The 26,762-nt window shown below is 41.9% G+C and overlaps 2 protein-coding genes across 3 annotated transcripts; one reads left to right on the plus strand and one right to left on the minus strand.

Annotated features, from left to right (window-relative positions):
* Window positions 1–14,091: 14,091 nt before the first annotated feature.
* LOC119301353 lies at window positions 14,092–15,205 on the minus strand. The gene is made up of 2 exons (XM_037578310.1): window positions 14,815–15,205; window positions 14,092–14,402 (listed from the first exon to the last, which is right to left on the minus strand). Exons 1-2 carry the CDS (start codon window positions 15,150–15,152, stop codon window positions 14,396–14,398), a joined length of 345 nt encoding a protein of 114 aa, XP_037434207.1. The 5' UTR covers window positions 15,153–15,205; the 3' UTR covers window positions 14,092–14,395.
* An 8,041-nt stretch (window positions 15,206–23,246) lies between these two features.
* LOC119301355 (ubiquitin-like) lies at window positions 23,247–26,313 on the plus strand. Of its 2 annotated transcripts, XM_037578313.1 has the most exons (5): window positions 23,247–23,397; window positions 24,154–24,376; window positions 24,636–24,702; window positions 25,658–25,737; window positions 25,944–26,313. In XM_037578313.1, the coding sequence occupies exons 1-4, from the start codon at window positions 23,295–23,297 to the stop codon at window positions 25,724–25,726; spliced, it is 462 nt and encodes a 153-aa protein (XP_037434210.1). In that variant the 5' UTR covers window positions 23,247–23,294; the 3' UTR covers window positions 25,727–25,737; window positions 25,944–26,313. The 2 variants fall into 2 exon arrangements, with proteins under 2 accessions (XP_037434210.1, XP_037434211.1); XM_037578314.1 differs by lacking the exon at window positions 25,658–25,737.
* The last annotated feature ends 449 nt before the right edge of the window (window positions 26,314–26,762 follow it).

Here is a 26,762-nt window from a genome sequence, read left to right on the forward strand (position 1 = left end):
CCATATACCACTTGTATCACCATCTCTTCGCCGAACTAGTGCACCTATACAATTTACCATTGTATTGGGTGTGTTGGGGACACAAGAGACTCTTTGTTATTTGGTTGCAGGGTTGCTTGAGAGAGACCATCTTCATCCTACACCTCCTACGGATTGATAAACCTTAGATCATCCACTTGAGGGAAATTTTCTACTGTCCTACAAACCTCTGCACTTGGAGTCCCAACAATGTCTACAAGAAGAAGGTTGTGTAGTAGACATCAAGCTCTTTTCTGGCGCCGTTGCCGGGGAGGTGAGTGCTTGAAGGTATATCTTTAGATCTTGCAATCGAGTCTTTTAGTTTCTTGTTTTATCACTAGTTTAGTTTATAAAAGAAAACTATAAAAAATGGAATTGAGTTTGTCTTATACGCTTCACCTTTTTAATATATTTCGTGAGTATGATAGAAAGGATAATTGTGCTCAAGTGCTAGAAGAAGAAATCTATAAAATGTTTGGCACTAAATATTTGAATGATGAGCATGATTGCAATGTTGTTAGTATGAATTCCTTGAATATCCATGATGCTAATGATATGCAAAGCCACAAGCTTGGGGAAGCTATGTTTGATGAAGATGATATTTTTTGTCCCCCAAGTTTTGATGAGCAAATTTATTATGATGAAAGCATGACTCCTATCTATGATGATTATTGTGATGACACGTATGCTTTAAAGAATAATTATAACCATGAAACTTTCATCTTGATCTTAATTTTCAATCACCTGATAATTATTTTCTTGAGTTTGCCCCCACTATTATTCATGAGAAGAATTTTGCTTATGTGGAGAGTAGTAAATTTTCTATGCTTGTAGATCATGAAAAGAATGCTTTAGGTGCTGGTTATATTGTTGAATTCATTCATGATGCTACTGAAAATTATTATGAGGGAGGAATATATGCTTGTAGGAATTGCAATAATATCAAGTTTCCTCTCTATGTGCTTAAAATTTTGAAGTTATGCTTGTTTTACCTTCCTATGCAAGTTGATTCTTGTTCCCATAAGTTGTTTGCTCACAAAATCCCTATGCATAGGAAGTGGGTTAGACTTAAATGTGCTAGTCATATTATTCATGATGCTCTCTTTATGTTACAATTCTTATCCTTCATGTCAGCATCATTGAAATCATCATGCCTAGCTAGGGGCATTAAACGATAGCGCTTGTTGGGAGTCAACCCAATTTTATTTTTGTTCCTTGCTTATTGTGCCTGTTTAGTAATAAATAATTCATCTATCCTCTGTTTAGATGTGGTTTTATGCTTTTAATTAGTGTTTGTGCCAAGTAGAACCTTTGGGAAGACTTGGGGAAAGTCTTGTTGATCATGCTATAAAAAACAGAAACTTTTGCGCTCACAAGAATTGCTGCCATTTTTATTTGGAGAGTGCTATTTAGTTAATTATTTTTGCAGATGATTAATAGATAAATTCCTCAGGTACAGCAATTTATTTGAGAATTTTATGAGTTCCAGAAGTATACGTCTGATCCAGATTACAACAGACTTTTCTGTTTATGACAGATTCTGTTTTTCATGTGTTGTTTACTTATTTTGATGAATCTATGGCTAGTAAAATAGTTTATAAACCATAGAGAAGTTGGAATAAAGTAGGATTAACACCAATATAAATAAATAATGAGTTCATTACAGTACCTTGAAGTGGTGATTTACTTTCTTATACTAACGGAGTTTACGAGTTTTCTGTCAAGTTTTGTGTTGTGAAGTTTTCAAGTTTTGGGTAAGGATTCGATGGACTATGGAATAAGGAGTGGCAAGAGCCTAAGCTTGGGGATTCCCAAGGCACCCCAAGGTAATATTAAAGGATATCCAAGAGCCTAAGTTTGGGGATGCCCCAGAAGGCATCTCCTCCTTCGTCTTCGTTCATCGGTAACTTTACTTGGAGCTATATTTTTATTCGCCACATGATATGTGTTTTGCTTGGAGCGTCAATTTATTTTGTTAGGATTTTCTTGCTGTTATTTAGAATAATGTTTTGCATCTTTTATTTCAATAAAAGTGGCATTGATAGCCTTTACTATGCCTATGTTACAAGTATACATGTTGCTGTTTGAAAACAGAAAGTTTACCGCTGTTGCAATAATTCCCTAGAAAAGTAAGAATGTGATAAAATGTTTAAACCTTTTGCATATTAAGCTCTGATAAATTTACTACAGTGGGAATTTTCTTTCATAATTTTTGGAGCTATGGAAGTATGGATGTTGCAGCATTCTTGACAGACTATCCTGTTTAGGCAGATTGCAGTTATGTTTGCATTGTTTGCATATGTTTGCTTCTTTAATGACTCTATTTGAGGATAGGACTATTAAATATGCAGAGGCATTTAGTATAAAATTTTGAATAATAATTTTAGTGATTTGCTACAGTAGAGTATGATAAGGTTTTTGCAATGGTTTATACTAACTTATCTCACGAGTCCTTGTTGAGTTTTGTGTGGATGAAGCTTTTGAGATTTAGGAAGACCGTGATATGAGAGGAATTAAGGAGACACAAAAGCTCAAGCTTGGGGATTCCCAAGGCACCCCAAGATAATATTTCAAGAAGTCTCAAGCATCTAAGCTTGGGGATGCCCTGGTTGGCATCCCACCTTTCTTCTTCAACAACTATCGGTTAGTATCGGTTGATCCTAAGTTTTTGCTTCTTCACATGATGTTTGCTATTATTAGAATGTCATTTTATTTTGCTTTGCTTGCTGTTTGAATAAAATACCAAGATCTGAAATTATTAAATGTTAGAGGGTCTTCACATAGTTGCATAATTATTCGACTACTCGTTGATCTTCACTTATATCTTTCGGAGTAGTTTGTCATTTGCTCTAGTGCTTCACTTATACCTTTTAGAGCATGGTGGTAGTTTTATTTTGAAGAAATAGATGAACTCTCATGCTTCACTTATATTATTTTGAGAGTCTTAAATAGCATGGTAATTTGCTTAAAATCCTAATATGCTAGGTATACAAGATTAATAATAAAATTATCTTATGAGTGTTTTGAATACTAAGAGAAGTTTGATGCTTGATGATTGTTTTGAGATATAGAGGTAATAATATCAAAGTCGTGCTAGTTGAGTAGTTGTGAAATTGAGAAATGCTTGTGTTGAAGTTTGCAAGTCCCGTAGCATGCACATATGGTAAACGTTGTGTAACAAATTTGAAACATGAGGTGTTATTTGATTGTCCTCCTTATGAGTGGCGGTCGGGACGAGCGATGGTCTTTTCCTACTAATCTATCCCCCTAGGAGCATGCACGTAGTATCGAGGTTTTTGATGACTTGTAGATTTTTGCAATAAGTATGTGAGTTCTTTATGACTAATGTTGAGTCCATGGATTATACGCACTCTCACCCTTCCATCCTTGCTAGCCTCTTCGGTACCGTGCATTGCCCTTTCTCACACTGAGAGTTGGCGCAAACTTCGCCGGTGCATCCAAACCCCGTGATATGATACGCTCTGTCACACATAAACCTCCTTATATCTTCCTCAAAATAGCCACCATACCTACCTATTATGGCATTTCCATAGCCATTCCGAGATATATTGCCATGCAACTTTCCACCGTTCCGTTTATTATGACATGCATCATCATTGTCATATTGCTTTGCATGATCATGTAGTTGACATCGTATTTGTGGGAAAGCCACCATTCATAATTTTTCATACATGTTGCTCTTGATTCATCGCAAGTACACCGCTGGAGGCATTCATATAGAGTCATACTTTGTTCTAGTATCGAGTTGTATCATTAAGTTGTAAATAAATAGAAGTGTTATGATCATCATTAATAGAGCATTGTCCCAAAAAAAAGGGGAGGCCAAAAAAAGAAAAGAAAGAAAGGCCAAATAAAAAAAAGAAAAAAAGAAAGGCCAAATAATAAAAAGGGGCCAAATAATAAAAAGGGGCAATGCTACTATCCTTTTTCCACACTTGTGCTTCAAAGTAGCACCATGTTTTTCATATAGAGAGTCTCATATGTTATCACTTTCATATACTAGTGGGAATTTTCATTATAGAACTTGGCTTGTATATTCCAAAATGGGCCTCCTCAAGTGCCCTAGGTCTTCCTGAGCAAGCAAGTTGGATGCACGCCCACTAGTTTCTTTTGTTGAGCTTTCATACATTTATAGCTCTAGTGCATCCGTTGCATGGCAATCCCTACTCCTTGCACTAACATCAATCGATGGGCATCTCCATAGCCCATTGATTAGCCTCATTGATGTGAGACTTTATTTTTTTGTCTTCTCCACATAACCCCCTCATTATTCTATTCCACCCATAGTGCTATATCCATGGCTCGCGCTCATATATTGCGTGAAAGTTTATGAGTTTGAGATTACTAAAGTATGAAACAATTGCTTGGCTTGTCATCGGGGTTGTGCATGATGAGAGCATTCTTGTGTGACGAAAATGAAACATGACTAAACTATATGATTTTGTAGGGATGAACTTTCTTTGGCCATGTTATTTTGAGAAGACATAATTGCTTAGTTAGTATGCTTGAAGTATTATTATTTTTATGTCAATATGAACTTTTGTCTTGAATCTTATGGATCTGAATATTCATGCCACAATTAAGAAGAATTACATTGAAATTATGCCAACTAGCATTCCACATCAAAAATTATCTTTTTTTATCATTTACCTACTGGAGGACAAGCAGGAATTAAGCTTGGGGATGCTTGATATGTCTCCAACGTATCCATAATTTTTGATTGCTCCATGCTATATTATCTACTGTTTTGGGCAATATTGGGATTTATTATCCACTTCTATATTATTTTTGGGACTAACCTATTAACCGGAGGCCCAGCCCAGATTTGTTGTTTTATGTCTATTTCAGTGTTTTGAAGAAAAGGAATATCAGACGGAGTCGAAATGGAACGAAATCAACTGGAGAAGTTATTTTTGGAAGGAAACACACCTGATGGACTTGGACTTCACGTCAGAAGATACGGGAGCTGTCCACGAGGGTGGGGGCGCGCCCCCTGCCTCGTGGGGCCCCCGTGGCACCCCTGACGTGCTTCTTCTGCCTATATAACTCCATATACCCTAAAACTTCTAGAACGCAACATAGATCGGGAGTTCCGCCGCCAGAAGCCTCCGTAGCCACCAAAAACCAATCGGGACCCTGTTCCGGCACCCTGTCGGAGGGGGAAACCCTCACCGGTGGCCATCTTCATCATCCCGGCGCTCTCCATGACAAGGAGGGAGTAGTTCTCCCTCGGGGCTGAGGGTATGTACCAGTAGCTATGTGTTTGATCTCTCTCTCTCTCTCGTGTTCTTGAGATGATACGATCTTGATGTATCGCGAGCTTTGCTATTATAGTTGGATCCTATGTTTCTCCTCCCCCTCTTCTCTCTTGTAATGAATTGAGTTTTCCCTTTGGAGTTATCTTATCGGATTGAGTCTTTAAAGACTTGAGAACACTTGATGTATGTCTTGGTGATCAACTTGCGGGTTTCGTGACATTGGGAACCTATGCATAGGGGTTCACACACGTTTTCGTCGTGATTCTCCGGTAGGAACTTTGGGGCACTCTTCGAGGTCCTTTGTGTTGGTTGAATAGATGAATCTGAGATTGTGTGATGCATATCGTCTAATCATACCCACAGATACTTGAGGTGACATTGGAGTATCTAGGTGACATTAGGGTTTTGGTTGATTTGTGTCTTAAGGTGTTATTCTAGTACGAACTCTAGGGCTATTTGTTACACTTATAGGAATAGCCCAACGGATTGATTGGAAAGAATAACTTTGAGGTGGTTTCGTACCCTACCATAATCTCTTCGTTCGTTCTCCGCTATTAGTGACTTTGGAGTGACTCTTTGTTGCATGTTGAGGGATAGTTTTATGATCCAATTATGTTAGTATTGTTGAGGGAACTTACACTAGCGAAAGTATGAACCCTAGGCCTTGTTTCAATGCATTGCAATACCGTTTACGCTCACTTTTATCATTAGTTACCTTGCTATTTTTATATTTTCAGATTACAAAAACTATTATCTACTATCCATATACCACTTGTATCACCATCTCTTCGCCGAACTAGTGCACCTATACAATTTACCATTGTATTGGGTGTGTTGGGGACACAAGAGACTCTTTATTATTTGGTTGCAGGGTTGCTTGAGAGAGACCATCTTCATCCTACGCCTCCTACGGATTGATAAACCTTAGGCCATCCACTTAAGGGAAATTTGCTACTATCCTACAAACCTCTGCATTTGGAGGCCCAACAACGTCTACAAGAAGAAGGTTGTGTAGTAGACATCAGATACAATGAAAAAGTATGAGCACCAACATCTAGCAATGAGTGTGTGAATATAAATGTAATGTCGGTGGGAAATACGTACGCCCCCAAGTTTAGGCTTTTGGCCTAAGTTGGTCTATGGCCACGGCTGGCCTGGCGGATATCCATAATAGTAGTTGGGGTCGTACTGAGATGCAGCGGCTATCGCCTGCTGAGCTGCAGCGTGGCGACGAGCGGCCTCCGCTCTCCTCTCGTACTCATCTGCCTCCTCTATGGTAATAGTATATCTTCCTTTTGCCTGCTGATCAAAGAAAGCAGGAGCAGGGAGAGTAATATGGACAGCACGGTGTCTGTCAAAGATTAGTCGATACTGGAGAGGTGATTCATTCCTCTCGACAAACTGGTGGTGAACCATAGCATTAAAATCTAGATAAGCAGGAGGTAATTCAATATCATCTTCGCGTATGGCTACACCAAGAAAATTAGCTATGCGGGTTGCATAAATTCCACCAAAGATATCTCCATTAAATCTATTAAGATGCAACCTACGTGCAACAATGTCTCCCAAATTATAAGATTTATCTCCTAACACAGCACTCCTAAGAATACTGAGATCGAGGACACACATGTGACATGCCTCATCTTTACCATTAATGCATCTACCTATGAAGAGAGCAAAATAATGTATAGCAGGAAAGTGAATGCTCCCTATGGTGGCTTGTGTTATATCTCTAGATTCTCCCACAATTATACTAGCAAGAAAATCTCTAAATTCAGATTTGCGAGGATCCCTTATACTACCCCATTGTGGAAGTTTGCAAGCAGTGGTAAAGTCCTCTAAGTCCATAGTATAAGAATTTTCATAAAGATCAAACAGTGGAGAATTATGTGAAGTTGAAAATTCAAACCTCCTCACAAAAGAATTAGTGAGATTGTGATACTGGCTGCACTTCTCTTCCTCGAAGCTCACAAGATCAGCGTTACGCAAATATGCGTTAAATTCTTCCTTAATTCCCACTCGATCCATAAAGTTCTCAGAAGGCCATTCACAAGGACGCACTATAGCGTCTCTTGGTGGCTCATCATCAGCATCACGCATTGCAAGCCTGGGTCCTTGCTTCCTTGAAGAACCACCCTAGAACATTTTCTTAAGCATACTTCTTCCTCTGAAAAATTCTGAACTTTTTTAGTAACTTCAAAATAAAAGTGAACCAAACTCAATAATATTGATAGCAACTACTCATAAAAGTGCCTAGAGCCTATATCATGCATCAAAACTATTTTTGACCATATAAATTTGACATGCAAGCTCAAGAACAGGGTCACCTAAGCAGCAAAAATTTGCAATGAATAAAGCACTAGAACAAAAACTAACTGGACCAATGGAGGAGTCACATACCAAGGAACAATCTCCCCAAGCAGTTTTGTGAGAGGTGCTTTGAGCAAGGAGATCGAAAATGGCAGCAAGATGAGCTAGAACTCGTGCTTGAGCTGGATATTCGTGTTTGTGGGAGGAAGAAGAAGTGTGTGGGTGCAGGAATAAGTGGAGGAGGGCCACCGTGGGCCCACGAGGCAGGGGGGCGCGCCCAGGGGGTAGGGCGCGCCCTCCACCCTTGTGGGCAGGTGGTTGACCCCCCTGCTGTGTTCTCAGTACCAAATATTCTCAAATATTCTAGAAAAAATCATATTTAAATTTCAGGGCATTCGGAGAACTTTTATTTTTGGGGTATTTTTATATTGCACGGATAATCAGATAATAGATAGAAAATTAGTATTTTTATTTTATTTAATATAAATAACAGAAAGTAAAAGTGGGGTACAGAAGGTTGTGTTCTCTAATTTCATCCATCTCATGATCATCAAAAGGAATCCACTAACAAGGTTGATCAAGTCTTGTTAACGAACTCATTCCGAATAACATGGAACCGGAGAAATTTCGAATAACACTATGTTACCTCAACAGGGATATGCACATCCCCAATAATAAGAATATCATATTTCTTCTTGACAGTAGGAAGAGGAAATTCAAAACCTCCAAATATAATCGATGGAATCTTTCCAATAGAGTTGATACTATGAACTTGAGGTTGTTTCCTTGGAAAGTGTACTGTGTGCTCATTATCATTAACATGAAAAGTGACATTGCCTTTAGTGCAATCAATAACAGCCCCTGCAGTATTCAAAAAGGGTCTTCCAAGAATAATAGACATACTATCGTCCTCGGGAATATCAAGAATAACAAAGTCCGTTAAAATAGTAACGTTTGCAACTACAACAGACACATCCTCATAGATACCGACAGGTATAGCAGTTGATTTATCAGCCATTTGAAAAGATATTTCAGTAGGTGTCAACTTATTCAAATCAAGTCTACGATATAAAGAGAGAGGCATAACACTAACACTGCTCCAAGATCACATAAAGCAGTTTTAACATAGTTTCTTTTAATAGAGCATGGTATAGTGGGTACTCCTGGATCTCCAAGTTTCTTTGGTATTCCACCCTTAAAAGTATAATTAGCAAGCATGGTGGAAATTTCAGCTTCCGGTATCTTTCTCTTATTTATAACAATTTCTTTCATATACTTAGCATAAGGATTCATTTTGAGCATATCAGTTAATAGCATACGCAAAAAGACAAGTCTAATCATTTCAGCAAAGCGCTCAAAATCCTCATCATCCTTTTTCTTTGATGGTTTAGGAGGAAAATGCATGGGTTTCTGAACCCATGGTTCTCTTTCTTTACCATGTTTCCTTGCAACAAAGTCTTTCTTATCATAATGTTGATTCTTTGATTGTGGGTCATCAAGATCAACAGCAGGTTCAATTTCTATATCATTATCATTACTAGGTTGAGCATCATCATGAACATTATTATTAACATTATTACTAGTTTCAGGTTCATTACCAGATTGAGTTTCATCGTCAGAAATAGAAATATCATTTGGATTCTCAGGTGTTTCAGTAACAGGTTCACTAGAAGCATGCAATGTCCTATCATTTTTCTTTTTCTTCCTTTTAGAAGGACTAGGTGCATCTATATTATTTCTCTGAGAATCTTGCTCAATTCTCTTAGGATGGCTTTTAGGATACAAAGGTTCCTAAGTCATTTTACCACCTCTAGTCATAACTCTAACAACATTATCATTATCCTTACTATTCAATTCATTGAGCAAATCATTTTGAGCTTTAAGTACTTGTTCTACTTGAGTGGTAACCATAGAAGCATGTTTACTAATAAGTTTAAGTTCACCTTTAACATTAGCCATATAATCACCCAAGTGTTCAAGCATATTTGAATTGTATTTCAATTGTCTACCAAAATAAGCATTAAAATCTTCTTGCTTAGCCATAAATCTATCAAAATCATCTAAGCATGGGCTAGCAAACTTAGTAAATGGGATTTCAGCTTTATCATATCTATAGAGAGAATTTACCTTTACTACCTGTGTCGGGTTATCAAGACCACGAGTTTCTTCAATAGGTAAAGGATTAAGATCATATGTTTCTTCAACAGACGGTAAATTAAGACCATGTATTTCTTCAATAGGAGGTAAATTCTTAACATCTTCAGCTTTAATACCTTTTTCTTTCATAGATTTCTTTACCTCTTGCATATCTTCAGGACTGAGAAATAGAATACCCCTCTTCTTCGGAGTTGGTTTAGGAATAGGCTCAGGAATTGGCTCCGGAGGTGTCCAATTATTTTCATTTGCCAACATATTATTCAATAGAATTTCAGCTTCATCCGATGTTCTTTCCCTAAAAACAGAACCAGCACAACTGTCCAGGTAATCTCTGGAGGCATCAGTTAGTCCATTATAAAAGATATCAAGTATTTCATTTTTCTTAAGAGGATGATCAGGCAAAGCATTAAGTAATTGGAGAAGCCTCCCCCAAGCTTGTGGGAGACTCTCTTCTTTAATTTGCACAAAATTATATATATCCCTTAAAGCAGCTTGTTTCTTGTGAGTAGGGAAATATTTAGCAGAGAAGTAATAAATCATATCCTGGGGACTACGCACACAACCAGGATCAAGAGAATTAAACCATATCTTAGCATCACCCTTTAATGAGAACGGAAATATTTTAAGGATATAAAAGTAACGAGTTATCTCATCAGTAGTGAACAGGGTGGCTATATCATTCAGTTTAGTAAGATGTGCCACAACAGTTTCAGATTCATAACCATGAAAAGGATCAGATTCAACCAAAGTAATTATATCAGAATCAACAGAGAATTCATAATCCTTATCGGTAACACAAATAGGTGAAGTAGCAAAAGCAGGGTCAGGTTTCATTCTAGCATTTAGAGATTGCTTATTCCATTTAGCTAATAACCTCTTATGTTCGTATCTATCTTTGCAAGCTAAAATAGCTAAAGAGGCTTCTTGATCAAAAACATAACCCTCAGGAATAACAAGTGATTCTTCATCATCACTTTCATAAGTATTATCAGATTCAATATTTTCAATGTCTCTAGCCCCTAGCAAGTTGTTCATCAAGAAATTCACCAAGTGGCACACTAGTATCAAGCATAGAAGTAGTTTCATCATAAGTATCATGCATAGCAGAAGTAGCATCATCAATAACATGCAACATATCAGAACGAATAGCAGAAGCAGTTTTAGGTGTCGCAAGCTTACTCAAAACAGAAGGTGAATCAAGCGCAGAGCTAGATGGCAGTTCCTTACCTCCCCTCGTAGTTGAGGGATAAATCTTGGTTCTTGGATCTTTCAAGTTCTTTATAACGATAAGCAGATATAAATCCCAAGTGACTCAAAGAATAGAGCTATGCTCCCCGGCAACGGCGCCGGCAAATAGTCTTGATAACCCACAAGTATAGGGGATCGCAACAGTTTTCGAGGGTAAAGTATTCAAACCAAATTTATTGATTCGACACAAGGGGAGCCAAAGAATACTCTCAAGTATTAGCAGCTGAGTTGTCAATTCAACCACACCTGGAAACTTAATATCTGCAGCAAAGTATTTAGTAGCAAAATAATATGATAGTAGTGGTAATGGTAGCAAAAGGTAACAGTAGTAAAAGTAATGTTTTTGGTATTTTGTAGTAATAATAGCAATAGCAATGTAAAAGTAAATAAGCGAAGAACAATATATGGAATGCTCGTAGGCAATGGATCGGTGATGGAGAATTATGCCGGATGCGGTTCATCATGTAACAGTCATAACCTAGGATGACACAGAACTAGCTCCAGTTCATTGATATAATGTAGGCATGTATTCCGAACATAGTCATACGTGCTTATGGAAAAGAACTTGCATGACATCTTTTGTCCTACCCTCCCGTGGCAGCGGGGTCCTTACGAAAACTAAGGGATATTAAGGCCTCCTTTTAATAGAGAACCGGAACAAAACATTAACACATAGTGAATACATGAACTCCTCAAACTACGGTCATCACCAGTAAGTATCCTGATTATTATCACTTCGGGGTTAACGGATCATAACACATAATAGGTGACTATAGACTTGCAAGATAGGATCAAGAACACTCATATATTGATGAAAACATAATAGGTTCAGATCTGAAATCATGGCACTCGGGCCCTAGTGACAAGCATTAAGCATAGCAAAGTCATAGCAACATCAATCTCAGAACATAGTGGATACTAGGGATCAAACCCTAACAAAACTAACTCGATTACATGATAGATCCCATCCAACCCATCACCGTCCAGCAAGCCTACGATGGAATTACGCACGCATGGCGGTGAGCATCATGAAATTGGTGATGGAGGATGGTTGATGATGACGATGGCGACGGATTCCCCTCTTCGGAGCCCCGAACGGACTCCAGATCAGCCCTCCCGAGAGGTTTTAGGGCTTGGCGGCGGCTCCGTATCGTAAAATGCAATGAATTCTTCTCCCTTATTTTTTTCTCCCCGAAACACAATATATAGAGTTGGAGTTGGAGTCGCAGAGGCACCAGGGGGCCCACGAGGTAGGGGGCGTGCCCCCCACCCTCGTGGACAGGTGGTGGGCCCCCCGGCCTTCATCTTTTACAGGTATTTTTTATATTTTCCAAAAAGTTGCTCCGTGAAGTTTCAGGTCATTCCGAGAACGTTTGTTTCTGCACATAAATAACACCATAGTAATTCTGCTAAAAACAGCGTCAGTCCGGGTTAGTTCCATTCAAATCATGCAGGTTAGAGTCCAAAATAAGGGCAAAAGTGTTTGGAAAAGTAGATACGACGGAGACGTATCAATGATACCAGTGCAGGTGACGCAACCGAGCTCAAGTGGGAGCTCGATGAAGATCTTGATAGTTGTTTTGTTTCGTTTCCAGTTAATCAGTAGTGGAGCTCAGTTGGGACGATCGAGGATCTAGCATTTGGGGTTGTCTTCTTTTATTTTGATTCCGTAGTCGGACCTTGTTTGTATTTTGGATGATGTATTTTTAACTTGTATTTGTGTGAATTGGCGATTGTAAGCCAACTCTTTACCCCTTTCTTATTCAGTACACTAGATCATCGATAGCGCGCGTTGCTGCGCCAATCTATTTTTTCGGTCGAATGATAGGGATTTCCATAAGTATAAGAGAAACAAAACATGGAACTTCAATTGCATAAACAAATATCCTTTAGTAATCAGGATATTTTTATGCTAATGTTTTAGCAATTATGTTGAGGTAGGCACAAAAAGTAACATTAACTAAACCAAACGTATATACATCTGTAAATCTTTTTGACACAAGCAAGAAGTGACCAGATTATATGCCCACCTTTACAATATTAGCAACCTAAGGCTGAGAGCATTTATCAAATATAGCTTACATATGCTTCTCTAAATAAGCCAAGTAGGATTCTTGAGCCCAGCCAGTGTTTGAAAACAAAGGTATGCCATTAGTCAAAGATAATAAAGTTCCAAACATCCGAGATGATAAAAATATAGATGTGTTGCTGCTTCATTAATAAAAACATGAAAACTAAACAATTGATATTTATTCCGGGAAAAGTGTATATTGACACAAAGAACAGAAGTCATAACACTGACGACCACAATCACAACATAGTACGTATAATTACAACGAAAACCTAAACTATGCAAGTGCATACGAAGATTTATCTCACTGCTGCAGCTAGATAAGAAAATCATATTCTGCTTATATAGTAATAAATATTATAACTTTGAAAGACCAACGGTTTATCTGGAATAATTATTTCCTTTATCTGCATGTGCTAAATTGTAAAAACATGATTATTGTAATAACCACTTCTAACTATTGGTCAGAACGTTATGGAGTTGTGCAAACATATTCTAATTATTAAATACGATATTAGCAAATTGCTTTCTGGGGATATGTGCATATTAGAAGATATTATCTGTCTTCTTTCGACGCTTTTCCGGGCAAACCTGACAGGAAATCTGAGCCAAAATTTCATCGTAAGAGATGAGCATAACAGACAGAGGATCTTCTATAAAGGAGCTACTGAATCATTGATGACATCAACTGTAGATATGGCACTCTAAATCAGTTCTTCCAGGAATCTGCGTTTGCGAGGAAAATTTCAGTATCTTCATTTTCTAGGTCCATAGCTAGCACATGCAGAACAGAGTAAGCACGTGATCACATAAATCTGTCTCACCACGTAACCATTTTCTCTTCTAATTTATAAGGAAAATGCCCACAATGAACAGTTAGGTACTCTCTTGTCGTTGGTAAAAATACCTTATCAAAGCTAAAGGTATGATAAATCAAGGCTTGAAAGTGAGAACGATATGGGCCCGACAAAATAAATTGGCACTGAAGATTGAAGCATGTACACATAATTGGTACCCGATCCAACTTCGACACATTAATCAGAAGGCACATTGCAAAATGCACCGGCATAAGGGCTTGTCATTTCAAGAAAATTACACATGAGGAGGATATGGTCTTAGCATGTAAAAGTTCCAAGTAACTTTAGCAGAGGCATGACCATGTGTTCTGAGTTCAATTGTATGTAGGACTACATAAAACAACTTAAGAACATGGCTACAGGAGCATACATGATCAAATAGAAAATATGTGTCCACGACATTAACAGGTCGCTCCATCTTAGATGCCTTGATGAGGGTCAATGACCTCGAGTCTTTAGAACCTACAAGAAATTATCATCTGTAGCAATCAGTCACAAAATCATGCAGCCGTCCCAGGTAAAGAGTAGATAAACTTGCATCATAATGTACAAAATTCTTATCAGAAATACACCAATTTATTTTCTAATAAGGAAACAACAGGATTGATCCCTCAACGTGGCCACCAAGGCAGGCTATAATCTCATATCTCCCCCCCTTCCAGACCTATGCTTGAAAAACAACATCATCTCATCAGATCACCTCATTCCTAATCAAACATTCACAAGGCAGGCTATAAGTTCATATCTTCCACCTTCCAGACCTAACTTGTTCCGCGCAGGATGGGGATGAGAGGCAATTTCTGCTCATGGGGTATAAAGGTGATGCACATGGGGAGGAGAGGAAAAAGGGGCCTGAGAGAGTGGGGAAACTCACATCGTCGCCATGGTGACGGGGAGGGCAGCGACGCGGCGAGCGTGGAGAGAAGGAGGGAGTGGAGGTCGGAGAGCACGCCGTCGAGGGTCGGGGAGAGCGGAGCAGACTTTGTGGAGTCGCCGTGGCCTCGTGCACGGCTTGCTCGCCATCGCCGGTGCCGCCTCCTCCTCGGTCACCAACTCCAAACCCAAGGATGATTCCCTGGCGCGCCTCGGCTGGATCCACTGAGAAGGCCGGGCGCCGCTGGATCGCCTTGAGCGCCTCGGCTCGATCCACTGGGAAGACCAGCGGACACTGGATCCCATCGTAGACCGCCTGCGTCGCCGCCTCACCGGCATCCCTGTATGAGATCGAGCCCCCACCGATCCCTTTCCACCTGTTTGAGCGAACAGTTTTTTCTTACGGAGATAAAGCGCAGCGTCGGATCACCTAAATGGGCTGCCTGTAGAAGTCCAATTAACCACAGGCCTTCAAAAAAGTTTCCAAAATAGCGGTCTATTTAGGACAGCCAGCCCATATCGCGATAAACTGCCACTTAGAGGAAGATCTGACGGCCAGAAACTAATCTAACGCGAATCTGACGGCCAGAAACGTTGAGGGCCTGAGAGAGCTCGCCTTAGGTGTGGTTATACTGTCCTAAATAGGACGTGTGAAGATTACCCTTCTTGCGACAAGCCTACCATGCGGATATGCCTCTAAGTTGTGCCCCGACACGTGGGAGATATAGCCGCATTGTGGGTGTTACACGAGAATAGCATAATCATCCTACTTGATGCTAGAATTTACAGTTTTAGCTCTCTAGTCTAGTATATAGCGGAAAGAATACTGGAATTCCTTTGACCCACATCTTTAAGTTCATCATTTTGTGCACACAATAAAAGATGGGACAAACTCTTGCCGAGTATGTCATAGAAGACATACTACGTATATATGCAGCTTCAAATTTTTTGACCACATTTCTTGATGGACTGCTAAAGGACAACAACGTTTGTGCATCGCGTGCATTTTTTTTCACCTATTTAATCGGGGCTCTCTTTCTCATTATTAATCAGCCTTTAGTTCGAGGCAAACATGATTGCAGATTGAGTGCCCGATTCATCTCTAATTTCACCATTATTTCTCAATTACCACTGGTTTAATTCCTTTGCATCTTTGGCAATCCACAATTGATTTTTTTGTTAATATCCTATTGAGTGCCCGATTCATCTCTCTCACTTTAGTTTCACCATTATTTCTCAATCACCACTGATTTAATTCCTTTGCATCTTTGCAACCCCACAATTGATTTTTTCTTGTTAATATCCTTCCATTCCAGAATCGGTACGTGAATATCCTTCCATTCCACAATCCTCCAATCCATCATTCATCATTGCTTTAATACACCTCCAAGACAGCCTATGATCTGTTTTTAGTCATCTTGTTGATATTTAAGGTCAACTACAAACATATATAAACTTGTAAGAATCAGTGTAAACAGGCGAGGTGAGATAATTTAACATATAATATTGTCGTGTGCCTCGCTATCTATACTACTATTAAACAATCGAACAATTTCTTTCTTAACGCCACACAACAATTGTACCCAGATTGATTAGCACCGCTAGATTAAACCCACTGAATAAAATCTAATGGTTATGATTAACTTAATCCCGAGTCATGTGTGTAATTAGCAATTTAGGATGACTGACCGTACTCCACCCGCATAGGAATATTCCACATGCCGTTTCCCACTAATCACGTTATTCCATCTGTTAATTCCTTCCCTACCAAAAATCTCTTCCAATCAAATAGGAGGCATGCACGCCTGCCGCACGGAGTCATCACCAACCTCCTCCACTCCTCTCGCTCCCCACGCCCACGCGATGCCGCCTAGATCAGAGGAATTGGAGGCCGTCGCTCCGCCATGTTCCGTTCAGGAGCCGAAACAACAAGCACCAATGGCCGCTCCACAGCCGACGGCCAACACAAGTGGGTTACACATCTGGCGAGCCGTCGATTCTATCTTTCCCACCGTGCCGCGTCAAGAACACCTCTGTAGTGGCTCTCGGTTTGGTCACGCCTGCGCCATTGGGTTTCTCTCTTAGTATGTTGTTCATACGACTCTAATAATTTGCCAAGATCGGATTTTATCTACGTATCCAACCAGGGCAGACTGATGAGAGCGAGTTTCTTGCCGGATTCGTCCGTCAAACAAGCAACTCCTTGATCTTTACTCATGTTTCTCTTGGTGATGTTCAGGTGTCGCACTACCCGCAGGGAAGCTCAAGGCCATCGCCACCGACGTCGGCCGCCCCGGTGCAGGAGGAAACATGCACGTGCTCGGGCCTCGGGGAAATTGGCAGCGTCGTCCACGCCCAGGTCTTCGACAGGTAAGAAAATCAACACAAGGATCGAAGGCCCATCCTGTTTTACTTTCTTCCCCTCTTTGTCCATTCTTCGTGTTGAACTGGATCCCGTCTTGTTTGCTCCAACAACAAGATCCAGCTACCGACAGGGATCAATCGTCCAATCATCAAGAGGTTTGGTGCTCAACTCTTGAAGAAGGCCTAGACCGATCCATCCAAGGCACATATACCATCCCGTTTCTTCTTGCATGCCTTCTAAAGCAATTTCTTGATGATGGATTCTAAATTGCTCTGGTGGTTTTCAGAACGGCGTAGCTGTTCCTCCAGCAGCGCGGGCAGCCCTGCAGCCAGTAAACAAGAAGGTCCCTGTCAAGGCCGCCGCCTCTTGCTGTTACTCGCAGGGGATGGTGAGAAAGATAGAGTCGACGGCTAGGCGGATGTGTAACCCACCTGTGTTACTCTCTGGCCACTCCTGGAGCGTAGGTCGCCATAGCCATCCGTGGCTTTGACGCCCGGCTGCTGCCCCACGGACGTATTCGCCACACCCCTCAGCCGACGCTACTGCCCTCCACTATGTGGCTATCCTTCAGGCATGATTCTGACGCCCTACCAATACTGGCACCACGCTGCCTAGGCTGATTTTTGCTTTTTACATGCAGGAAAATTAATTATATGCATGTTCTATTCGACTGCCTGATGCCCAGTACTGGTGTTTGCGGGGATAGTACAGCCTAGCCTCTTCAGTAGGTGCAATGGCAGTAAAGCTTATGAGCTCATTTTTAGCATGTACGTGAGCAGTTGACATGCTGGTGTGAAGCAGGTATGTGCCTTGCTTATAAATAAAGCCTTGCATGATTTGCTTATAACTAATGGACTGAGGTGGAGGTGAGAGATGTATAACAACCATCTTGATCCAAATGACAGGGCTAACCTGCTTACCTATAATTTTACCACATCCTAAGACTTAGAAATCTATACAATAGGAATGACTAGCTGCTTTGTGGTCTACATGTCTGCATGTAGTGTTCAGGTATGATTCTTGCATACTGTCGACAAGGGCACGGTGTATTTCCTGAACTTTTTTTTCATTATGTTGAGCTCGGTTTCAACTTCTACCGAGTAGTTGGTAAGCAAGCCTGATGCAGATGTATGGAGGTTATGCACTTCCATTAGCTCTAGAGTTGTCCACTATACCGATAAGGCCTACATATTTTGCTAATGCGGGTTGGACGGGAACATGAACCCCGGCAATCCAAAATAGAAGATATAAAATAACTGCAGCTCATGCCATGCATTTCTATAACAACAAGGAACAAGTCTGTTTTTTAATATCCTACCACAGCCAAGCAATTTAAGCTTATATGGGTGCTCTCTATTTTTCAGAGGTGCGTGTATTGAGAGCACCCATGATTCAGGCAAAAAGCTAGACAAATTAACAAACTTTGTACAAGTTGTACTTGAAGCCAGTGATAGCTCGTTCAAGGATGTTGATTGTGATTATCCTACTTCAACAACGTGCTTGCCACTCAGGAGTGACGAAGTACAGCATGCTGCTTTTCTTTAAGAAACCCCTTCAACTTATGTATGCAATATGTACTTGTGAAGAACTATGACAGAGCCTTGTTTATTGTATGCATGTCTAATGTATTTTCATACTGAATAGAGTAACGTACTCTTGCCCCCACGATCCCAGCACCATGTTTGCAATTGTATTCTTGGTCGCGCGTTGCTCAATCAGGTGAGTCTGTTTTTCTCTCATTTTACTTACATTTTTACATGAATTTGCCCGTGCATTTGGTCCTATCACTGACAACAATTCAAACCTGTCAATCGGGGAAAGATATGCCCATCAACAGTCCTCTACAGTTGAGATGTTGATATGACAAGTTTAATTTGTGTTTAATCTTCACATAACTAATTTTGAATACCATGTATGTCATGTAGAAATGTTAAATTCCCTTCATTTTTGGTCACAAATGCCGCACTACAGGTGATGCGAGAAACTCGGGATGGGGGCAAAATGGTCTTGACCACTGGCGAACTCTTCTATCTCACCGACTCCCTTTGTATTCGAGTCCAGCAATTCAACTTATGAAGATAACATGTAGGCTGAACCCAGGAGAGAACAAATTATATGCACCTCTTTTAGTATCTTTAATCAAAGTTTGCATCTCTATCATGTTCACTTGGACAATGACTATACCTATTATATGTCCTTTCAAGTTCGCACAAGAAATTAGATATGTTGCATACTTTACTATCTGACTATGATTTCTTGGTTTGGGATTTCCTTGTCTACTAGCACTTTACATGACATCATCAATAGATAAGTCATGGGGTTTGTATTAAACCTCATGAGACATGGGGATCATCAGACACTACATATATTCTACCCCCACCGCCACCCCTCACCAAATTTTTGGAATATGAATTCAGAATGCGTTGATCAAGACAACATACGTACACGATTAGCACTCCCTCCATTCACAAATACAAGATATTCTAACTTTTGTACGGATTGAATGTATATAGACACGTTTTATTGTGTTTGTTCACTCATTTTAGTTTGTATAGTCTATATTGAAATATACAAACATCTTATATTTTTAAATGAAGAGAATAGTATACAGTAAGCTTCATTTCACCCAGAAGAGCTTCCGTAACATGGAAGTTAATTAGTTTCAATATGAATTAAGAATAATACCCACATGAATTTTATAGGTTGCTTTTGATTTAGACGTGCGTTGCACGTGCATGCTTACTAGTGAATAAAAGAAGGCCCATCATTGCGGTGACTTTATGCTGAGTAGGCCCAGCAGTGCAGCAATGGTATGTACTAATTTTTTAGTTCAATTCATGTACACAACTAAGGTCATCAGGTATTGTGGTGAACGTCGAGCACTCACAAATCTGCAGTGAAGGGTTCGATCCCCTTGCACGAGCGTATTTCTTTTTCGGTGAAATTTTCACTATTTAGATCTCGTCCTGTCATATGGTTCTTATAACCTGTAATTAAACGTTGAAGTTCAACAGCTCATCTGGCGATTGAGGAGCGCTGACGAGTTGAGGTCCAGGGTTTGATCCCTTGCTCAGGTGTTTTTTCCAATGAAATTGTTTGACTGTTTTCACGTGACAGCGGGCCGGCCCAGTCAACAGTTATCCCTGTGCGGCGGCTGCCGGACAGAAAAACAAAGATGTGCTGCGGGTTGTTTTCTTAAATATAAGAAACTTTTCTGTAAAATATCGTGATGGTGATGTCACTAGTTATGTCCCACTACTCAATTTTGTCAAGTTAAAAGTTTTTTTGATAAAGGACTTTTTAGTAAATAGATATATTGAGGTGATACAATCGTATTGAAAGAAAGTCCGGCCTCTGCATAGCTAGATGCACACAGCAATAACGTCCAAAGCACCCTAAAAATAAAATAATTCGATACAAAGCCAAGCAATAAATCATGTCTAGCCTAAGGAGCGGTAGATCCTATCCGTAAATCACACCGCCATCCATGGGGTAGAAAACCTCCCTGGCCGTACGCTCCAGCCACATAGACACCATCATAAAAAGGTCACTGTCCTCCGGCTTCTGCTGGATAGACCACGTACGGAGCCATCGTGTACAAATATGAATAACCTGCATAGGAGATGAGACACATTTATTGTTACAAACCACAACATTACTGGTAAGCCACATTGCCCAGCATAAGGCCGCCGCTCCCACAAGAATATGTGCAGAAAAATGTCAAGTTAGAAGTTGGATACGAGAAGTTTTGAAGAAGCTAGCGAGTCTCCGAACAAGCCCTTAGTCATGACTTGTGGGGGGCACATTTATCTTACAAGATAGAGAGAACTACCATGTGGGTCTATGGGTATTTTTGTCATATAACATGGTCAACGGCTTTGATCTAGCAATAACGATGTCTAATGACATTTTTGAGCAAACATCTAATGAAACGATGCTAGTTTTTAGATATCTTATGTCATTTTTGCGCAAGCAACCCACGGAAGGATGATATTTTTGGTAGTTGTAATTTTTATTGGTAAAATTGAGTAGTGAGACACAACTAGTGACATGAATGATAAAACTCCGTTGTTTTTACTCATCAGTCTACATCATGTAATCTGGTGGCTGATGTTCTCGCTAGTAGGGCAAGGCACTCTGTTGATGCCGTGTGGGATTAATGATGTCCCGGATCTGATCTGAAATATCATTTGAACGAACTTGCTGCTGTTAATTACACTGTCACGGTGTTAAAAAATGACTTATATGAAGGTACGGAGGAAGTAATGAAAAAGCCGCCCATCTTTTACCTAGGTAATAAAGAAAACACCCCCTCCTTCTCTGGCGACTTGGGGGAGATCCAATCGCGTCGCCGCCGGACTCCCTCTCCCTCCTTCTCGTCTTGCCGCCGCCTGAGGCCCTGCAGGCGAAGCCCGGGCAGGTCCGGGGACGGCAGCGGCGGGGCGCTTCCCTGAGTCGACCTCTCTCCTTGGGCCTGGATCTCATTGGCGGCAACCCATCGGATGCCTCGGCTGATCCGTGTGGCGGCTGGCCACAGGATGCCTTGGTCGGATCTGCGGGAGAGGGTAGTGGGGCTGCGGCGCTCATCGACGGGCGGCGGCATGGCATCGACGCTGGGAGGCCCAGATGCATGGCAGTGGCTGGATGGCGTGCACAAGGGGACGACGCTCCGACGATCTGGCCTGGCGTCTTCTTCAGGCGGTGCGGTTCCCTGATCTGATTCATATCTCATCGGCCTGCCTCGGGACTTTCCGGCTTAGAAGGATCCAGTCCTCCGGCCATGGTGGTCCTGTGGTGAAGAAGGTGGATGTGGTGGAGCAGCTAGGCTCATTTTTCTGGAGGAGATGGAGATTGCGGGCGAAAGCCAGACTTTGACTACGGTCAAAGTGAACGACGACGGCGCCTATGGGCGTCGCTACCTTGATGAAGGCGTCGACATGTAATCTTCGACTTCCCTCCCAGAACACTTGAGGGGAAACCCTAGGTCCGGGTTCGCCCGGATCGGATGATGGCGGCACTTGGGGTCGTGTTCCCCGTTGGGGGTATCATCTTGGAGTTGGGCCTAGCTAGCGAGACTAGTGGCTGTTGGTGGTTTGCCGGTTGCTTTTGTGCCGTCAAGCAGGGATGATCCGTTGCTGCAGTGTGACCTTGCGAACATGATGCACAGTGGTAGTCGAGGGATGTGATAGCGGTACAGATAGCCAAATCATGTTCGATGATATTGACGGCTTGTTGCAGCCAAGGCGGTGCAATGTAGGCTCGTGGTGTATTGTCTGAGGCCCATGATGATGCTAAGATTTACCATTGACAAACACTTGCGTCGGAAGCATGGGATCGCTGGAGCGTCTCCATGAGATTTTGGCGGTACCATCTCTTGCCATTTGAGCTGTGACCGATGTCACTTGAACATCGACGGAGGTTCTGGTTCTGCGGATGGTCTTTGGCAAGCCGCTTTCATAGTGCGTGCGCGTTTAGTTTGCGTGGCTGTGTCCACGTTCAGATCACGTGCGCTTGCACCATCTTCTTTTGGATCAACACCTGCTCAGTGTGGATTATCATTGCTTTTTTCACTTTCTTTTTGTTTTCTATCCGCCTTGGCATAGCTTCGTTCGTATGACTTTACTAGTTGTTGGTGTGATTTTTGTCTGCGTGCGTTTATGTTGACTGTGTGTATCTTAACTATGCAGAGACCAGGTATATGCTCTTTGTATTTGTATCTTCTTGATGTTTCATATTAAGCTAATAAAATCCATCCTTTGTCAATTTTTTTTAAAGAAAACAACCTTTCCCAGAGAGTGAAACCATCGAACTTTCTCGGCACGGCACCACCGGTACGGTCCACCAGTCAGTGACCAAAATCCCCGGGCCGGGCCGGGCCCTGCAGGGCTTAGCGATTCCACACTCGCACTCCATTCGGGCCTATCCATCCACGCTTCGGGCTCCGAGGGTTTCGTAGCGGACGCGTCAACTCAAGTCCAAGCCCCCCTCCCTCCCCCTCACACGCTCCGCTCCGCTCTATATAAGATGCGCCAAGTCCGCGGCGCTGTCCATCCAACTCCACACCACCACACACCACCGCCACCGCCACCCACGCTGCACTCCGGCGACCCGCGAAGATGCAGATCTTCGTCAAGACGCCGTCGGGGAAGACGATCACGCTCGAGGTCGAGGGCGGCCACGACATCGCCGACGTCAAGGCCAGGATCCACGACAAGGAAGGTAGCGAAACATCTCCCCGCCTCTCATCTCTGTGCCGCATTGGTGTGCGCGCTCGCCTACGACCCTTTGCCCCTTCTGCTCGCCGCCCGGCGGCCCTGTTGCTTGCATCTGTTGCGCTCCTGTTCTAGTGTCGGTCGGACCTCGGAATTGGAGGCGCTTGTTTCAATCCTCGTTTTCTGTTTACACATGCCTGTTTCCGATCGAATCCGAGAGATGCTAGCTCGAAACATTCCTCTGCGTTTGCTCCAGTCGCTTGCTCGCCGTCGGGATGCCCTCTCCCTTGCGTCTGTTTGTTCCGATCGGCCTGTGGAGGCGCTTGTTTTACTCTTCGTTTTCGGTTTACCCTTCCGCGCATCAAATCCAGGCGATGCTAGGAACATTTCTCTGCGTTTTTGCGTGTTCGATTGGTAGATTGCCGAGTAGTGCTTGCTTCCTGTCGCTGTTCATATTGGTTGGGAACAGAGCAGAGCGCGCGATCTGGGCGATCCGTCGCGTTAAGTACTCAAGCTAGCTTCACATCAATAGACATGACCCGAGACGAGTCCCGCGGGTAGAGTTAGATCGGCTTGCGTTTATGAGTTTCCTAATAAGTGATGGGACCGTCTGCTTTCTTCAGCAACCTGCTAGCGACGACGCATTTCAAATTTGAACTCTCGATTTGGATACCAAATCTAACTGCTGTTGATCTTAAATTAGTGTTGGTCGGTTCTCTAATTACTGGTCTCCCGCCTGATGGACTGCTGTAATTAACTGCAGATGTGCCGCCGGATCAGCAGCGCCTCATCTTCGCAGGGAAGCAGCTGGAAGAAGGCCACACGCTGGCGGACTACAACATCCAGAAGGAGTCCACGCTTCACCTCGTGCTCCGCCTCCACGGCGGCAGGGGCGGCACCGGTAAGGGGGGAACCTACCCACCAATCGAGCCCAACCTCCTTCAGCTCGCCCTCAAGTACAGGCAGCGTAAGCTCATCTGCCGCAAGTAAGCCCCTGAATCGATGCCTCCCCCTCGTCTGGTCAAGTTCATGCATGTGCTGTTTGAAGGTGTGGTTGCTATGAGCTATCTCTGATGTGCTTGTTTGTTGTAGTTGCCAACTAATTAGCAGTGGCATATGACCACTCTTAAACATTTCCTTGTCATATTTTGCATAAGAAGATAATCGTTGAGAAGCAATTTTGTGTGCAATCACTGCAATGACAATGTAGACATGCCCTAACATCACAGAAATTTTGTTTTGCAGGTGCTATGCACGCCTTCCCCTCAGGTCTGCCAACTGCCGCAAGAAGAAATGTGGCCACTGCAACGAGGTGAGCCTTAACTGCGATCGATTATTGTGCTATCACCTTTCATGCTTGGCCTTAGTGTCCTTTATACATGCTGTCCATGCTTGTTCTTGGTTTCGTCATACCTCAGTCAGCATATATACATAGTGTGTCGAACATATTGTGTTTTTCATCACGGTGTTTTGTTATGATGCTTGTTTCAGAGTTATTGGAAGGCACTTATGTATCAATTTAGAAGTAATATGGAGCTTACTATGCTATCGTCGTTCATGTTTTTGGCCTTAAGTCACCATAAATATAGTCCTGTCCATGCTATTTGGCTCTAGTCATTGACTCATTGTAGCATCAAACACCTTGTGTGTATGTCAATATAAGCAATCTCATGATGCCTGTTTCAGAGTAAATATGCCAAGTCAGATCACTAGTGTTTTGCATCAATCTAGAATTCTAGATGCTAAGGGCGCTTACTACTACAGCTTTGTTTATGTTATGCCTCCTTAAGTTATATTTGTGCTGTGAACTGCTCTTCATTTTCTGCTCTGCTGAATCATCGACCTCCCGATTCTGCAGCAGTGTGTGCAATTGAGTGATACCCCGTTCGTAGAGATTTCAATTACTTGTACAGTAGATGCCAACTTTAATCCTATTTGTTGGAGTCACTTGTTTATTTGACCTGATGGATACTGTCCATGCATGTTCTTCGTTTTGTCATGCCTTAAGTCACCATATAGCATCGAGCATATTCTGTTTTTCATCATCCATATTTATTCATGGTGCAGTTATTCTAAGGTAGTACTACTGTACCATTTTAGACACATAATGGAGCTAACTATACTACAGTGTGTATCATTCTAGACAATATGACGCTATCATTGTTAATATCTCTTGGCCTTGGTCACCATAATACTGTCCTGTGCTATGTGGCTTCAGTTATTGTAGCATCAAACACCTTCTCTAAGTATTTATCCTTAACACACAGAATTCAATGATGTTTGTTTCAAAAAGTCAATGTGCCAAGTCAGCTCACTTGTGTTTTGCATCAATCTGACGCTGACAGAGGTAACTAGTACAGCTCTGTATATGTTATCATGTCTTCTTCAGTTATATTTGTGCTGTGTACTGCTCTCCATATTCTACTGTGCTGAATCGATCGTCGATCTCCCGATTCCGCAGCAGTGTGTGCAATGGATTGATAACCCACTCCTAGAGATTTGAATCACTTGTAGCTGCCAACTTAACTCTGTTTCAACACGCTATATTTTCAGACGAGGACCAAGAAGAAGCTGAAACCCAGGGACCCATGAAGCACTGCACTGGCCAGCAAGAGAAAGGGATACCCAAGTGACACGCACCAGCTGAATTTACCCTACCGTCTCCTTATATTAGCTCCTTATATTAGCTTCTTGTTACCTTTTAAGTTCCTGCTGCTGCTGGGTTTAAACACCCTAAATGCGTACTCTAGCTGAATAGTACTATGGATTCCTGTTGCATCATGGGTTCTGTTGATGATCCCCTAAATACTCTTGATGGTGATGCCGTGCTTAAGGGATGCTAGTTACGAATTCCTGCTGTTATCATCACATGGACATGGGTTCTGTTCTGTTGGAATAGATGAATGGATGCTTCTCCAGTTTACATGGCAGGCACCTTGGTTCAGTTTCGGCCAATTGTTAGCATTCTGTTATGTGCCAAGTTTTGTTCCTGTATTATATGACCCTTCTGTTTCTCTGTTCCGGTTTCAGTTGAGTTGCTCAGGTTGTTGAACTGGCCCACCCAAATATCGGTGTAGGCAATTCTGTTGCTTCACTGTGCTGCTGCGTGTCCATCGCCGGCCGGCACTGTGGCCAAGGCGCACAAGCACATAGTCGTCATATCTCATTTTCTTCTTTCGTTCACATGTTTCGATGAAACGATCTTTTTGTTCACACATTTTGATTTGGGTGGAACGTTTTGTATTATTCCGTAAGCAACTAAGCTGCATGAAAAAAGAGACAAAGCATCATGCATACATTCAACCGATATATACAAATCACATGTCGTCTGCTCCTCCTCAAGTATGTTGGGCGCTCCATGTCGTCCTAAAA

Source organism: Triticum dicoccoides, chromosome 5A (assembly GCF_002162155.2).
Source record: "Triticum dicoccoides isolate Atlit2015 ecotype Zavitan chromosome 5A, WEW_v2.0, whole genome shotgun sequence".
NCBI lineage: Eukaryota > Viridiplantae > Streptophyta > Magnoliopsida > Poales > Poaceae > Triticum > Triticum dicoccoides.

Excerpts from the sequence above, each read along its gene's own strand:
- LOC119301353 (XM_037578310.1), bottom strand. The coding sequence starts at position 15,152 with ATGCCGGTGAGGCGGCGACGCAGGCGGTCTACGATGGGATCCAGTGTC.
- LOC119301355 (XM_037578313.1), top strand. The coding sequence starts at position 23,295 with ATGCAGATCTTCGTCAAGACGCCGTCGGGGAAGACGATCACGCTCGAG. Across the intron at positions 24,377-24,635 it reads CGTAAGCTCATCTGCCGCAA|GTGCTATGCACGCCTTCCCC; the intron begins GTAAGCCCCTGA and ends TTTGTTTTGCAG. Across the intron at positions 24,703-25,657 it reads AATGTGGCCACTGCAACGAG|AATTCAATGATGTTTGTTTC; the intron begins GTGAGCCTTAAC and ends CTTAACACACAG.